Consider the following 15,992-nt stretch of genomic DNA (forward strand, 5'->3'; position numbering starts at 1 on the left):
CTACAGGAGACTGTAGACCCACAGGTCAACACATCCATGTTAAGCCGATACACATACTCATCCATTATACACGCTGTAGTGTCGCTTGCCTTGTAACTATGTCAATGGAGCTCTGTATGGCGTTAGACAGAATGGTTGATTTGACTTGGACCGAGGCTAGTCAAAGACAGTTTTGTACTGTGTACCTCAGATCAGGGCCAGGTATGAGTACTGGAGCAGTCCATGGAGAGAGTGAGTGTCGGAAACTCCAGGCAGCCGTCACCTTTCATCTGATTGGGGGAAGTAAAAAGAGATGATAACTGGGAGATCAGTGTCCGGTCTTTTCCCTGGGGTGTTTCTGTGATGTGTGTATTGTGCATGTGTGTGTTTAATTGTGTGTGTGTGTGTGTATGTGTGCTTTCTATTGTCTGAATGTAATGAGACAGTACATGTGCGCATGCTAGTGTTTTCCAACATGAAAAGCATTTTCACAATGTAAAGACTGTCCAATGTCACATTTTACAGATGTACCCCTGCTACTTATTCAGCCTGACTTTGTGTGTGTGTGTGCCCTGGATGCGTAATTACAGTCGTTTGAATGGCTGCCTTTGTTCAAATGCAGGCCTGCAGCAAGGAGGAATGAAACGTAAAAGATGACCATTATATAATGACATCATAGGTCTGCAGGCTGAAAACCAGCCTGGCCAGGCGCCGATGCTGGCTACAGGAGATGAGAAAGGAGAGGGAGGGAGGAATCAAGGGATTGGAGGAAGGAGAGAGAGAAGGTGAATGAAACGGAGAAGACTCCTAGGATCTAGCTCAAGAAAAAAAAGGAGGAGAGGAAAGCAGAGAAGAGGTTTTGACCAAAAGAGGTATTGTCACCATAGAGAGTCTGGAGGAGTGTTCCTGGTCACACTGGCATCTGTACCTTGGCAGTGTCATACAGTAGACACCAGATACCTTTTTCCAGTTACCTTCATCTCGTGGGATTCTGACTGACTAGGGTTTACTTAAAAGGCACTATGGGGAGCCTGATCATCATACTTTAAGATCACAGCTGGACTTGCCCTACAACCCAGTGTGAGTCAATGACAACATGAAACAAAGAGTTTACAAAAGCCCTGTAAGTTCACCCAGAGCGGAATTCCCATTGATCCTGAAAACAATTCCACTTCCTCTTCCAATGCAGAGGAATGCTTCCCACCGAAAAAGTGTGGCGGGGGGGGGAGTGGAGGTGGGGAGGGGGGAAGGGGGGGAAGAAGAGAGAGACAGAGTAAGAGAAAAAGAGAGACAAAGAGAGAGAGGGAGAGAGGGAATGGAAGGAGGAAGGCAAGGGGATGGAGGACGAGGAAGGGATGGATGGAGGGAAGGGCGAGGGGGAGGGCAGAGGAGAAATGCTCTCGTGATGCAGCTGCTTTTCTTTCCATACACCCTGTGTCTGCGAGCATTCAGGTCCCAGGACGACTCATACAACAAACTCTTCACTGCTGCAGAACTCTACTTTCTAGCTTGTTTGAAACTTCTCTTCCCATCACCGGTCAGCATCAGTCTGCTGGTGGGTGTCCTGGAGAAACTGCAACACCATATCTGACCACCAATTTTCTACATCCACCCTGCCGACCTCAAGTCCTCCCTGCGGCCCTCTGGAATCTCCAGTCCAGATCCTGACCTGACATACTGAGCTTGGAGGAAGAAGAGAAGTTCTCTGAAACAGAGGACAACAGGAGGAGACTGACCACAGTGAGAGAGATCCGGATCATCTGTCAACAGACAGACAGGTAAGCTGTCACCCCCTCTCCTTACAGCGACAACATCTCAACCCTCTCAACCCTCTCAATTTCAACTTCAAACACAGTTAACAGTGGTGATTGCTGTCTGTGTGTGTGCTAAGCCTTGTTTGTGTAAGAGATGCATGTTGACGGTTCCAAGGGATGGAGAAATGATTGGGGGACCTGGTGGGTGTTTACTGGCACAATCTGCTCTGCTGCTGACCTGCCCACCGTGCCAGTCTCACTCTCTCTCCCTCTGGATCGCCTTCCTATTATCTCCTTCTTTGTCTCTGCCTTCTCCATATACTTTGTCATATTTATTTTGTACTCGAACTCATCCGGCCGCTGAAAGAACAAATGCACTCTGACAACCTCCGAAATTCTCACTTCTGCTCTGGGCTCTCTATTTATCCATTTATCTCATTTAAGACTGAAGATCTGTCTTATATAAAGGATTATTAAGCAGACAGTGATGTCAGATGAGACCATTTTAAATTGAATTGCATGCATGAGGTACATTAAAAAGATGACTGCACAAAAACTTGCTGAGTTGAGTTTCTGGACAACAACACAACCTTAGATGTTAAAAGATAATTCAAAACAAAAAATGAAATTAGTTAGTTTTTCTTCGAGCAGAAAAGTGATCTTATACCAAGACGGAACTAGACAGTACTTAAAACAAGCAATAATATAATCTTGTACTCTTCCAACAACTTCCAACATTTAATTTAGCCACAGTATATTTTCCACTGTACTTGATAAACCAAGCAGCCACCTGTCAGGATTGAGGAAGCCTATGTAATACCACTGTAAAACAAAAGCCCACCCCAACGCTTTGTGTGTATGTGTGTGTGGAGGTGGAGAGATGGGGTGCCAAACCTCCATGTAAGGTAGCAGAAGACTTGCTCATGGTGTGACTGATACGTGACTGCACAACCTGTTGAGATATTACTGTCCATCAGTGGCAGATGATCTACTTTGGGGTTTTTGGGAAGTACCACCACACACTCACCCACACACACACCCACACACAAACTTCAGTCCTTCCCTATGCTGGGCGTATTTATCCAGGTCACCTCTAACTCCCCGAAGGATCAACTAGACCACTGAACTAGGTTACAGCTGTCAATCTCAAGTCTTAATATATGCATGTCTAAACGGATGCGTGTTTCTGACCGTGTTACATTTACATTTAGTCATTTAGCAGACGCTCTTATCCAGAGCGACTTACAGTAAGTACAGGGACATTCCTCCGAGGCAAGTAGGGTGAAGTGCCTTGCCCGAGGACACAACATCATTTTGCAGAGCCGGGAATCGAACCGGTAACCTTCAGATTACTAGCCCGACTCCCTAACCGCTCAGCCACCTGACTCCCTGTGTGCAAGTTCAAGTTCAAAAGGAAAGGTCAGCCTTGTGTTATTCTAAATAGTTATTTTAGGGACTAGACCACCAGACTATGTCTTTGCTCAGCCTCCTCTCATCTCTTTCTATACTTTTTTTTTTTTAACTTACATTTTTGGTTTATGTATAGGATGGATGTCTGATTTAGGACCCCACAGCCTTAACCCTAAACTGTTCCTGTATGATTGCAGATGTATACAGAATTCCTTTAGATATTTCCAAATGGCTCACTATTAGAGATTGTATTCGTGTAGAAGTATGTGATGTAAGTGTCATGGTTCTTCAGGTGGTTGTAATGGAGTATGGTAGATTAACCCTAATCCTGAGTGTGTGTTTGTGTGTGTGTGTGTGTGTGTCTATGGCACAAATATCTCAACAACCTGTATGAAGTTGCAAATCTGCCAGTGTATTATTCTGGGCACCGGGTTAAAGTCGCTCCCTATGACATGGTGCCATTTGTTCTTGACAGATCACACCCAGGAAGCTCATGGCTAATGTCTGGATAGCCTACATAAAGAGTAGAAGACTCAATGGACAGCTTTGTCGAGTTCCCAGATCAAGATTTGGATGACAGAATAATTTAAAGTATTGAATATTTGTGAGGACAGTGAGGGGAAGGCGTAAAGTATAATAATTTTACCATGGAAAGTTGGTGCAAATCCAAATGTATCTAATTGTGAATAGAAGTAATTCCATTCAAATCTGTCGAAAGCTTTTGTAGCATCCATTCTGAAATTGCCTCAGCAGGAGAATTAAAGTATGTTGCAGAAGCGACAAATGTAAAAAAAAAACTGTACTGGCCAACCGGTTGGCGAGTACCTTAGCAAATATTTTGATATTGTTCAGTAATGAGCTAATAGGAGTCACAATCTGAAGGATATTTTCATTTTTTAATCAACTAAGAGATGTAATCTTGATTTAGCGTAGGGGGCAGAGTTCCTGTTAAAGAGACCAAGAAAACTGAAACTAAGTGAGGGGAAAGGTGTGATGGAAACTTCTTATAAAACTGAAGGAAACATCTGGACCTGGTGACGTACCTGATTGCATGGAGGATATAGCAGTGGTTTTCTCTTCCTGCCTCAGGTTCTTCCAGATTAGTCTTAAGGTCTAGGGACAAGGAGGAAGTCTTCCATAACAGATATAGATAATAGAGTTGGGTACAGGTTCAGATGTGTACAATCTCTTATGGAAATCTCTTAACGTATCAATAATGATTCTATGGTCAAAGGTGTCCCCTCCACATTCAATACATAACCCCTTGATGAGCTGTTTGGCTCTGATACCTCATAACTGATTGGCTGGTATCTTACCTGCTTTTTCGCCCTTGCTCCTGTTCCTGATTAAAAGCCATTACACCTGATATGTTGAAAGGAGGTCAAACTTCGTTTTAAGTTTTAAAGTATCCATACAGTTCAGAGGTAGGAGAATTGACGTGTTGTTAATCTAGCTCAAGATTTTTTTTTTGCAGTTTAAAAGATCATTTGACCTCGTAGTGAGCTTTCAAAACTTCCCTTACTGTTGAATTTGAGGCTTTAGGGGAAATGTTGCAATTAAACATTTTTTTATCTGTTCAGAAATAAATTGAACGAAGTCCTCATCTGATAGCAAGGATGAGTTAAGCGCCAATTCCTCTGAGTGACGAAAAAAATACATTGATTACTATTGGGGCATGATTGAATACAACAATTGCTTTATAAGAGCAGGAGTGGGTCTGTGGGATTTGTATATTGTTAACGGAGCCAAAGTTTAAATCAACCCTGCCCCCTGTTGTCACCACTGAGAGGAAACAGAGAGAGGGGAGAAAGGAGAGTGAAGAGGAAGAGTGGGAGAGAGGAGAGGGAGATAAGAAGAGAGGTAGACATAAAGAATGAGACATGGGTGATGGAGATCAGTTGGGGGTGAACAGGGGAGGGCTGATGGCATGACTGCATTGGGTAATGTTGGGTAATCTGGTTCCTAATCAAATTGACAGCACCTAAACTGAGAGGCGACGGCACGGTCGATTTGCGTTCTCTCATATATTTTTTGCCTGATGATGTTACCTACAGGACTAGTTCTGTGTGTCAGTGTGTGTGTGTGTGTGTGTGTGGCCAGCAGCAGAGGAACGGGACTGCCCTCTAAGGCAATGCTCTCACAGTTTAGCTAAGAGGAAAGGGCAGGACAGCTCTCTGGGTGCCTGATTGAATTTATTGTTGTATTGCTACGCAGGGAGAGAGGGCAGGGAACATACTGCAGTCATTCCTGTGGCTTTGTCAGACGGTCACGTCCCAACCCAGGCTAGTATAGCTGTAGCTAGGAATCAGCTCTGTCTCTCCACACAGGTACTGTAGCACCCAACACGTTCGGCGTTCTCTTGTTCTTACAAGCTGGCTTCTTGCTGGTCTCTATCTGGGTTCTTTCTGATCTCTCTCTCTCTGGTGTCCTTATAATGTACGTATATGCGGACGACTTTATGTTCTGTGTGCTCTCCGTCAACTTCATGTCAGTTTCCCCTCTCACTTGTCCCACTGTCGCTGCCTCTGTACCTCTTTCTCACCTGTCCCCTTGTCTCTTTCTATCTCTGCCTATTTCTCTCTCTTTCCCACCCCTTTTCTCTAAAACGTTGTAATACTGTAACTTAAGCTGTGCCTATATTATCTCTTATACCCCTACCTCACACCAAGACTCACCAAGGGGCTGATTTCCTCATTTAAAGTCAGTTAACGAGTCTGGTTTCTGTCAAAGTGAAGAGTTCAGTTGAACTCACTGTCCTCTCATGGCTCTAAACACAGTCTATCTGTCTCTCGCTCCCTCGTCTTTCCCTCTGTCATCTCCCTATTTCTCTCTCATTTATTTATACACAGCAAGCATATGAGGTAGGCTAGACCCTCAGCTCTCCCAATACCATACACTCCCTCACACACACACACACAATGCCCAGTACTTTGTCCGACCAACGTCAAGGTGACATATTTCTGTGGTATGCAATACCCAGTGTTCTTAATCTACCATGTTGAATGCCCCATCACCAGGCCAGAGTGTCCATTAGACTGATATTATAAACACATATGATGGCTTTGACAGTGTACAGGCAGACCACAGAGTTTCCCACAGGATGCGCTGCCTTACAGTAAGTCCACTGTTATTATGCAGTTATAAGCTCCAGAAATCATGGACCATGCTGGGAACTGGATGTTTTGTCATTTATGGTTACCTGGTTACTGGTCATTTCACTGGATGGTCTCTCATCCAGACACAGTCACACACACACCTACATAGCTGCATAATAACACATACTTCCTATACCCACACTGAGTATACTGTTTGTGTAGGCTATTATTGGGTGTGCTCAAGCCTTCGGCGAGAGCACAACCTTTGTTCTCTCACATATATATTTATTGATTTATTTATTATTTATTTTCGCCCCCCTAAAACTCAGTCAATATTTGGCCTAAATACACAACGGCGGTGTCAAAAGGTTCGTCTTGGTAGCGATTGCGTTGCTTCTATTGGAATTTACGTTCCGTTGCATGGTTTGGGCTTAAGTTAAGTTTTTGTGGCGAAAAGTGAAGCTAGCGGTGGCTAATTTGCTAGCCACAGTCACTGACGTTACTAACGTCACTACGTCACTAACGTCACGAAAACACGCGTGACTACCTGTAGCAGAACCAGGGGCGGTTTTAGGCACGGGCGGACCGGGCAGCCGCCCGGGGCGGCATTTTTTCATGTCACGTGGGGGGCGCACGAGCATAAAATAAATAAATAAAAATCTCTGCGCCGCGAAGCGGTTTTCTCTTTTCTATCATTTCACTGTGTGGGGAATTGGCAAATTGGCGCCCCCTTCAGGCAGCTGCAGGCACCCTTGCTTGCTGAGAAGGTGCCGTGCACAGAAGCTGTGTGAAAAAAGGGGAGAGGGACAGACTGCTCATCTGACTGGGTCTCCCAAATGGAACGGACAATTCATAATATTATAAATATAGGCCTAAAGTTCCTGCACATTTTTTTTTTTTTTTTTATGTGAAATGGCGAATTAAAAAAAAATGGGTATAGGCTAACTCTTACGTTTGTTAGCCTTTTTGCTATGATGCTTGCTATGCAACAACAATATTTCGGTTTTAACTCAACAAACACGAGATAACATTTCACCATAATAGTGTGCTTTGCAACAAAACTGTAACAAGTTCAGTTATTATTTATTTTCATTATTTAGGTTAGGCCCTGTAATTAGCCAACGGAATTTTCAAATCTGTAGGTAGTTTCAAAGACGAACATTTGCTATTTGCTACAACTATATTTCGTGACAAAGTATAGTTTAACGTCATAACTAAAAGTGTTCCTCCCTAAAAGTTATATTAATATAGCATGTAATAACAGACATTTAGCGTGTAAGGGCATGTTTATGTAACCCTCCTATTATGTTTGGTATCAATTTGACCCCAGGCTGTTTTAGCTGTAGAGAACATAATCGGTCTTACCACAACAGCCTTTTGATTTCAATGGAGGGGGGGGGGGGGGGGGGGGCGCGAAGGGCGTCTCGCCCTGGGTGTAATTCAATGTAGAACCGCCACTGAGCAGAACATTCGTTTCGCATCTGTTAAGTAAGGGGAGTGCCGAACATGTTCTGTCGCCGTTTGACTTCCTAAACAGCTGTGTATGTTAGATGTTTTTGTCGTGTCTCGCGTAGGCTACAGCGTTGCAGTGATACACTGGATTGAAACCACAGGTAATGATAATTTCACCCACGAATCGTTTACTTGTAATCTAATGTCATAATAAATCCTACAACGAAAATGTATATGTGAGGAATGTTTATTTTAACGATTGAAAACAGATACATCATAGACCACTGTAGTATGTGTTGCCCGGGCAACAGAGGCTAATGTCATGATGCTAATATTTCAGTGAAATAGTAGACTACCGTTTCCGAAAGTAGATGTGGGCTTACTTCCTTAATAATATCAGCTAATATTGTACATTACACATCACAATTGTGTGTCATATCACAAAGTGAAATGAGTAAATAGTTATCACCCTGGCCTCTTTGCTTGTGGCGTTCCTGCAGCTGCCTTGCAGTAAAGCTATAGTTAGCCTAGCTATCCCCCAAGTTAAAGTCCCAAGGGTTCAAAGTATCTAACCATGTAAAGTAATTCGTCCAAATACAATGTTTTACGTTCATGAATAGCCATTATCCTTTGTTTCATTATGCAAGTTAGCCGACGGAAGAAACAACTTGTTCACATAAAAGTGTTATTTTCTCCGGTTAGCAACGGAGTATTTACAATATGAAGGCATCAAAATGTCCGTTGAACCCTCCCCTTTTGATTGACAAAAGGGGAGGTTGTCCCCCGTTGACAGCCCTCTAAAGCCAACTAGGTCTGTGCGTCCTGCCCCCCCCCCCCCCCGCCCCCCACACTCGTTCTAAACAAATTTCTCGAACTGGCTTTGACTGGCTCTGAAATTAGCTTGTTAGCCTTGTAGCTGACAGCTAGCTGAAAATGCCAATACCTCATTTGTATGCGTCTGTGGAGCCTTCAAAATAACAGTCGATTGCGCAATATGGTTGACAGAATCAGTGTTCTTTGTGCGCCAATCCTTGGAATCAGATAAAGCACTCCAATGTGTTCATGCTTCAGTTTTTGTGTTTCAGTAATACTAATTAGGGATTTAGCTATTATATATGATAGTTCTAAGTACCACCTTTCATTAGAGATAACAATTATGAAAAATAATACCTTTTTATCCTGAGTATTTGACCTTGGTTACAAAGGGTCATTTTGGAGTCTCCAAAAGACCCTTTTAGAAAATGCCTGGATGTACTCTTATAAAAACATGTGTCAAATATGAATATATTGTGGTATTATGTTTGACTTTTGATTTGAATTGGGTAAGGCTTCAACCTGTGGTCCAATTTAGTCTTCCAGCTAATACCTACCACCTCTAGGCCTCTTCAGGCCTCTGTTTTCAAAACAAAATCTAGGCGGAAATAGAAATTTTCACTTTCCTTGTGTTCAAGCTTCTATTACTCAACACTAGTAGGACTGACAGGGGTCCTGACAACAGGGGACATAACTTCAGTGTCAGCTTTCAAAAGAGATCATTTACATGCATGTACTCCAAATGGTTCAAGAACAGCTTCCAATTTACTTTGGGTATGCTGTTTAGGCGTTTTTAGGCACATTTAACAGGAGGCTTAAGAGGTTAAATCAAAAGTCTATCTAACTACTAACCTGAACTTCATTGCCACAGCCTAAACTTTGTCAATCTGTTCATGAAAATAATTAATTTCAGCCTAAACCGTACAACGGAACGTTTAATCGAATTCAACCAACGCAATCGCTACCGAGACGAACACAGCAGTAGTCTAGTACTGTACCGTAGTAGTAAAATTTACCGGGGCAGCTTCTCCACACAGGGCTATATCGCATTTTGCGTTGTTACCTTACAATGATCGCTACCAGTGAGCTTTTTATGAATGAGCGATTTTCCACTAAATAAATGTCAAGCTTATTTAATTCATTCTACACTTCACTCGTATTTTCAGTTGTAAATGAGCAGCAAAAAAACATTATTTTAAATCTATGTAATCTTTATAAATAATAAGTATGCATTTTTATATAAAATACAGAAATATCAGTTGGAAAAATGTCATTAAAAAACGGACCCCTGTCCAACCGACGCAAGCAAGCACACCCTACAATTTCCCCAGAAATTGTACCCTCTCTAGTTTTCTTATTATTTTTCAACATGGCAGACTTCCTCCACACTATTTGAACTGATGCCGTGATGTTTTTTTCCCGCAGATAGGGAGAGACAATTGTGAGTGAGCTGTTTTTCTGTGAAACTTCAACTGTGTGAAAATATCTTGAATAAAAAGATTTGAGAAAGTATGTGAGCACATTTCACTGTATAAGGAAGGGATTTCAGTATATAGGGAAGGCTGTTCAATTCAAATTTCGGATCACCACAACATCCATAAACACAGAGGTAAAGATAGTTTCTCTCTATTGAACAGACATTCCATTGCTGTCTCCGCTACCTTCCAAAAAACTGTATCTCGATCAGTTACCTCAGTCCTTTACTTATAAAACACACTGATGTTGCTCATCCACTAATGCCCTCGTTAACAGAACTGGAACTGGTAATATGTTATGATCATACAAATGGAACAATATTTGTCGCTCCATGACACAGTGGCGAATTTCACGTGCAATTGGCATAGAATAGGCTCCTCTTGCTAGGTGCCTAGCCTCTGGCCCTCTAACCCTCCGCCCCCCTACGTAGGGACAGAGGGAAGCAACTACAGGTGGAAGCTGCCTGCCTCGCCCCCAACCTTGGAAGGAAGTGCCACTGCCTGTGCTTTAACCCTTGTGCTGCCTTCGGGTCACATGACCCAAAGGTTCATAACGAACCATCGTTGTGTTTACCCAATTTTACCCAATACAAAAACAAATTAAAATAATTTTCTTTTAACCTTTGCAATGTGGGGGGTCTGAGACAGCCCAACGGTTAAAAGAAAATGCTTCACTTTGTCTTTGTATGCGGTAAATCTGTCGCAATACGACGGTGGGTCACAATGACTGATGGGTCAGAATGACCCGAAGATAACACAAGGGTTAAACCTCCTCTCCCGTGACAAGTCTATGCCTTTACCATGACCCTGTCCCTACTCTATCCCTGAGGCCTGTTCTCTTACTGCCTCTGCTAAGCCCCCTGCCAGTGCTCTTACCCTGGGCCCTCTCCTTATAATTGTCCCTGCTAATAAACCCCACCGCTCTCCCACATGCCCCTGTCCACCCTCATACCCCTGCCAGACACTGTTATTTCTCAGAGTGTGCCAACTCTGTCTGGGAACAGAGACCAGTTTAGTTTTTGAGATGTTTATCAAATAACGAAACACCGGGATTGACAATTCAAGTAAACAAATGGAAAATTCATTAAAAGCAACTCAAGTTTCATTGGGGATATGGGAATGTAAGAGGCACAAAATAAAGAGCTATGACAAAATCATGGATTACCTTTGTTTTTTGCTGTTTGCAAAAGCTCATCTCAAGCAATCCTTGTCTGAGAGCCTACATACAGTAATTTAAAGCACAGGGATTCCTCGACTAACTACTGACATCGCTGTAAAAAGGTGGTGTGTGTGGTAATGTGGACCTCTTACCATTGTGATGGCCCTGCCTCTGATTCCCTTGCTCCACTCCACATCCCCAACCTTACATGGGTCCCTGCCAGTTAAATCAGAAAAGCTAGGTCCATGTAAGTCAATGAGTCTGGCCTCCAAGTACGTACATACACTGACAAATGTACCCCCTCCCATCTCTCCAACCACAAGCTCGCGGTGAGCAAATGAACCTACAGTTTTCAGTTTCCACCCATTCCAAGGACGAGAGACATAGACCGAGAGAGAGTGGTGGTGGTGGTGAGGGGTGCAGCCAGTCCTCTCATGGTCATGGACGTTTCACAGCGAGGGTGACACACAGATCAGATACAGCCAGAGCTGGTGTGTCTTCTTCAGACACTGGCATCGGCTACCCAACTCCCGTTGGTGAGACTTTACAGTGAGACCAACTTTAAGGACCATGAACAGAGGGAGATGAGGTAAGGTAAATAACTTGTATTGGTCCTGCATTTGTGTATATATTATGAGAGCATATACAATACCGTGCAAAGATTTTTGGCACCCAGATTCTTTACATTAATAATCGTCTTAAATGGTATTCTTTTTTGTCTTCGTATTTGTGCGGCAGTATAAGTGCAATGTTGAGAAAACCTTTTTTTATATTCATCTAAAAGCATTTTTGCTTTACTTAAAACACTTGTTTAGTGTTATAAAGACAATGTTGGGACATTTCAAATGTTGGATTTGACACTTTTCGCCTGAATGTGTCTGTGTCTCACTCAGTGAGAGATGAGTTTAACCCTTCGATGATGGGGGTATTTATGACAACCGTAAAGCTGTCTGCCCGAATGCCTTATAGGGGCATCTCCTACAGACACTAAGCCTGTCAGCAGCAGGTTTGGGTCACACACACAGACATGTATGGATGGGTGCAAGATACCAATCACACTGACACAAGGCAGCTTGTCACTGCCATGTTTGGGTCTCAAGTAAGCACTCACTCAGATGGGGTCAAGAGGCAACACACCACAGGTTTGAGGGAAGGACAAGAGTGGTGGAATGTGTATGGAGAGCACATTTTCAAGCATGATATGGCGAGTGAAGGCAGTTGCTCAGTCGCTGCTGTGAATGCACACACGCATGCAAACATACAGTGCTATGGGCTAGTGGTAGAATGTCCCATTCAGGTCAGAGCACGCCATTAGATTAGCTGGAGCTTCTGACTCTCTTTGGCCCCATGTCTTTTGCAGCTGGACAGGGAGGGAGGGGCTAGATGTAAAAACAAAAACATTGAAACATATCGCTGTACTAAAACGACCTTTCTATTTAACCCTCGTGCTGCCTTCGGGTCACATGACCCAAAGGTTCACAACGAACCATCGTTGTGTTTACCCAATTTCACCCAATACAAAAACAAATAAAATTAATTTTCTTTTAACCATTGCAATGTGGGGGGTCTGAGACAGCCCGACAGTTAAAAGAAAATGCTTCACTTTGTTTTTGTATGAGGTAAATTTGTCGCAATACGACAGTGGGTCACAATGACTGATGGGTCAGAATGACCCGAAGATAACACAAGGGTTAAACATAACAGTCCCAAAGAATTGTGCGCATGCTTTTGTGTGTCATGGGAAAAGGCTGGTTCTCAGGCTGTGGTGACTCATCCCTAGGCATCTGACAAGCTGCTATTTATACATGTCCCCAACCACATACACATTCACACAGACGCACATGCGGCTCTTATTTTTTGTCATCATCGATCATGGGGTGATATAGTTCATCATGGATCTGCATAACTACTTGTTTTCCGTTGGTCTCAACTTTCTTTCCCTTCTTTCTTCCTCTTCTGCTCTGCCTCGCTTTTCTCCACTCTACCACCTTTTCTTCTTATCCTTTTCTCTACATGCCACCCAGGTGAGCAGTGATGGGGGACTGGAGCCTCCTGGGGAACATTCTGGAAGAAGTCCAGGAACACTCCACCTCAGTGGGGAAAGTGTGGCTGACTGTCCTCTTCATCTTCAGGATCCTGGTCCTTGGCACGGCCGCAGAGTCCTCCTGGGGCGACGAGCAATCCGACTTCCTGTGTGACACCCAGCAGCCTGGCTGCACCAACGTGTGTTACGACCGGGCCTTCCCCATCGCTCACATCCGCTACTGGGTGCTGCAGATTGTGTTTGTGTCCACGCCCTCGTTGATATACATGGGCCATGCCATGCACACGGTCAGGAGAGAAGAGAAGCGGCGACGCAAGGAGCAGGAGGAGAGGAGAGAAGATGGGGAGGACACTGAGGGGGAGAAGGAGTACCTCCAGCAGAAGGAGCAGTCTTTGGAGGTGCCGGGGCGCATCCGCCTACGTGGGGCACTGTTACAGACCTACATCCTCAGCATCCTCATTAGGACGGTGATGGAGGTGACCTTCGTTGTGATTCAGTACATGATCTATGGAGTGTTCCTCAGGGCACTGTATCACTGCAAGGCCTGGCCCTGTCCCAACCCAGTCAACTGCTACATGTCCAGACCCACAGAGAAGAACGTCTTCATTGTCTTCATGCTGGTGGTGGCAGGCGTGTCCCTGCTCCTCTCTGTGATTGAGCTCTATCACCTGGGCTGGAGGCGAGCCAGGAAGTGTCTGAGAAATCGAGCCCTTCAGAAGTCCGCCATCAACAATGCTGTAGCCGTACCTGATGCCATGGAACGAACCTCTGTGCCCTGCGCCTCCCCCCTGTCCTGCACGCCTCCCCCTGATTTCAGCGAGTGCCTGACATCGCCACAGGCGATGAGTCCAATGACCTCCTCAATGACCTCTCACCCCTTCAACCAGCGCATGGCGCAGCAGCAGAACTCTGCCAACATGGCAACTGAGCGCCATCACAGCCTCGACCACCTGGAGCATCACCACGACAACGTGGAGGTGGAAGGGAGATTCCTGAGGATGAGCTATGACCAGGTTCCCACTAGCTGCTCGCCTCCACCTGCTCTATCGCATGCTGGGTACGTAAAGGACAAACGACGTCTCAGCAAGACCAGCGGGACGAGCAGCTGGGTCCGTCCTGACGACTTGGCCATTTAGGAGCACATGTAGGGGTATAGGTGGGGGAGAATGGGAAGTCTGGGGGAATAAAAAGAATGTCTGCTCTCTCAGAACGACAGAGAGAAAGATGGGAAGTGAGGGGTTAAAGAGTGGTGTAGAGTTTCAGATACAACATTGCTGGACCTAGTCTCAAAAGTAGGGGGAACCAGAAAGATATAAGGAGATTTGTTTTAACCATGGACACTAGTGAGGACCAGAAAAGCAACAGCGGCCCCAGAAAGGTGGGACCTGCAGCAAACTCTGGAGAACAATGAAGAGAATGTGTGGGCCTAAGACTACCAAGAGAGAGAGTTAAATCTGTGTCTGTGTCCTCAAAAAGAAGGTTGGATACGGAGAACAGCAGCATACAAAACAAAACACTACGAGCAATGTGAAACTTGCTGACCTTGGTGGAAAGACAAGAACATGTTTGATCTTTTTTACGTTGACTTATAATGCAGTAAAAATTATGTTGAAATTAGGAAAAAACTTGAAGCCATTTCACAATTAATTTCTTGATATTTCTGAGTATTACAGTAGTTCTACGGTCAACTCGCCATTCATCTGCACACACACACAGTCAGGTAGAAGAACATCCATAATCCTATGAGTTATGACCATGGACCTTGCAATGACGCAGGTTATCCTCAGTTGTCATGCGGCTGTCAGCTTTAAACTTGAAAGTGAAATAGTGACACACGTCAGTATTTATTAATTGTGTCTGCTTCAAATAGCCACAGCTATCTATGTGTTTGAATCCTGACTTTTTGGGGAACCTGGAACAGGAAGTACTTATCTCTCGGAACGGAGAATAACAGGTGCAATGTGGAAAGCAAATGCTGAATGCCATAAGAGTTTAAACGCTGAATGACGCTGAATTATGCAATAAACTATGCAGTAAAATATGACGCTGATCGTTTTTGAGAATGTGGGTGTACTCTGAGAAAGTGTCTAAAGGCACACTAAATAGAAGACAGGGTTTATATCCTCCAGAGTATCATCTTAGATCGGAAAACACTTTTTAAAATACATTATTAGTATTAGACTATGCATTTGAAATTTCATTTCAGTCAAGCCAAAGCCAAACAGAAGGATGTCTGTCAAATCCTGGCGTTTGCTGGTGGTTTATGTTTTGACCACTAGATGGAGACATTTCTTTTGCGCTTATCTTTTTCGTCAGTATTAAGACTGTGGTTGAGACCTACTTGAATAGTGGTAAAGCCATATTGTATCAATTCATGAACTATTATATCAATTGTTTTGTTGAAGTACTCCTCATATTGAATAATTGTGTGTCAACAGTAAAGTAGAAGTATGGCAAGTCTATGATACCCTATAGCCAACGGCTTTTGCACTGAGGTTTATGAGACTCGGGAAACGGGATACATAGTTCCTTCTACTTGGGACAAGAATCAATCCAACTCGACGTAAGCTTATAATAACTACTTTAATTATAATAACTACTTTTTTGGATTCACGGATTACTGTACCATATCAACTGTCTATCAATACTTTTTTCAATTAAATCTGCAATAAAATAAAATACCTCCCCGCATCCTCACTGTGTGGTTTGTTAAAACGTTTAATAAATCTAAATGTGTGGCTTGTTTGTTTCTTAAAATTATTAAATTGTTTGTTCATGACTTGTTCTAGGGAGATAGTTGCAACCCACAAA

General features: G+C 43.7%; 1 protein-coding gene across 2 annotated transcripts; it reads left to right on the top strand.

Moving 5' to 3' along the window:
- Window positions 1-1,382: 1,382 nt before the first annotated feature.
- Window positions 1,383-15,873, top strand: gja5a (gap junction protein, alpha 5a). Of its 2 annotated transcripts, none has more exons than XM_062457198.1 (2): window positions 1,383-1,757; window positions 13,162-15,873. In XM_062457198.1, exon 2 carries the CDS (start codon window positions 13,172-13,174, stop codon window positions 14,315-14,317), a length of 1,146 nt encoding a protein of 381 aa, XP_062313182.1. In that variant the 5' UTR covers window positions 1,383-1,757; window positions 13,162-13,171; the 3' UTR covers window positions 14,318-15,873. The 2 variants fall into 2 exon arrangements, with proteins under 2 accessions (XP_062313182.1, XP_062313183.1); XM_062457199.1 differs by lacking the exon at window positions 1,383-1,757 and adding an exon at window positions 11,592-11,726.
- Window positions 15,874-15,992: the final 119 nt, after the last annotated feature.

The sequence above is a fragment of the Osmerus eperlanus genome, chromosome 3 (genome assembly GCF_963692335.1).
Source record: "Osmerus eperlanus chromosome 3, fOsmEpe2.1, whole genome shotgun sequence".
NCBI lineage: Eukaryota > Metazoa > Chordata > Actinopteri > Osmeriformes > Osmeridae > Osmerus > Osmerus eperlanus.

Coding starts and splice junctions, on each gene's coding strand:
- gja5a (XM_062457198.1), top strand. CDS start 13,172: ATGGGGGACTGGAGCCTCCTGGGGAACATTCTGGAAGAAGTCCAGGAA.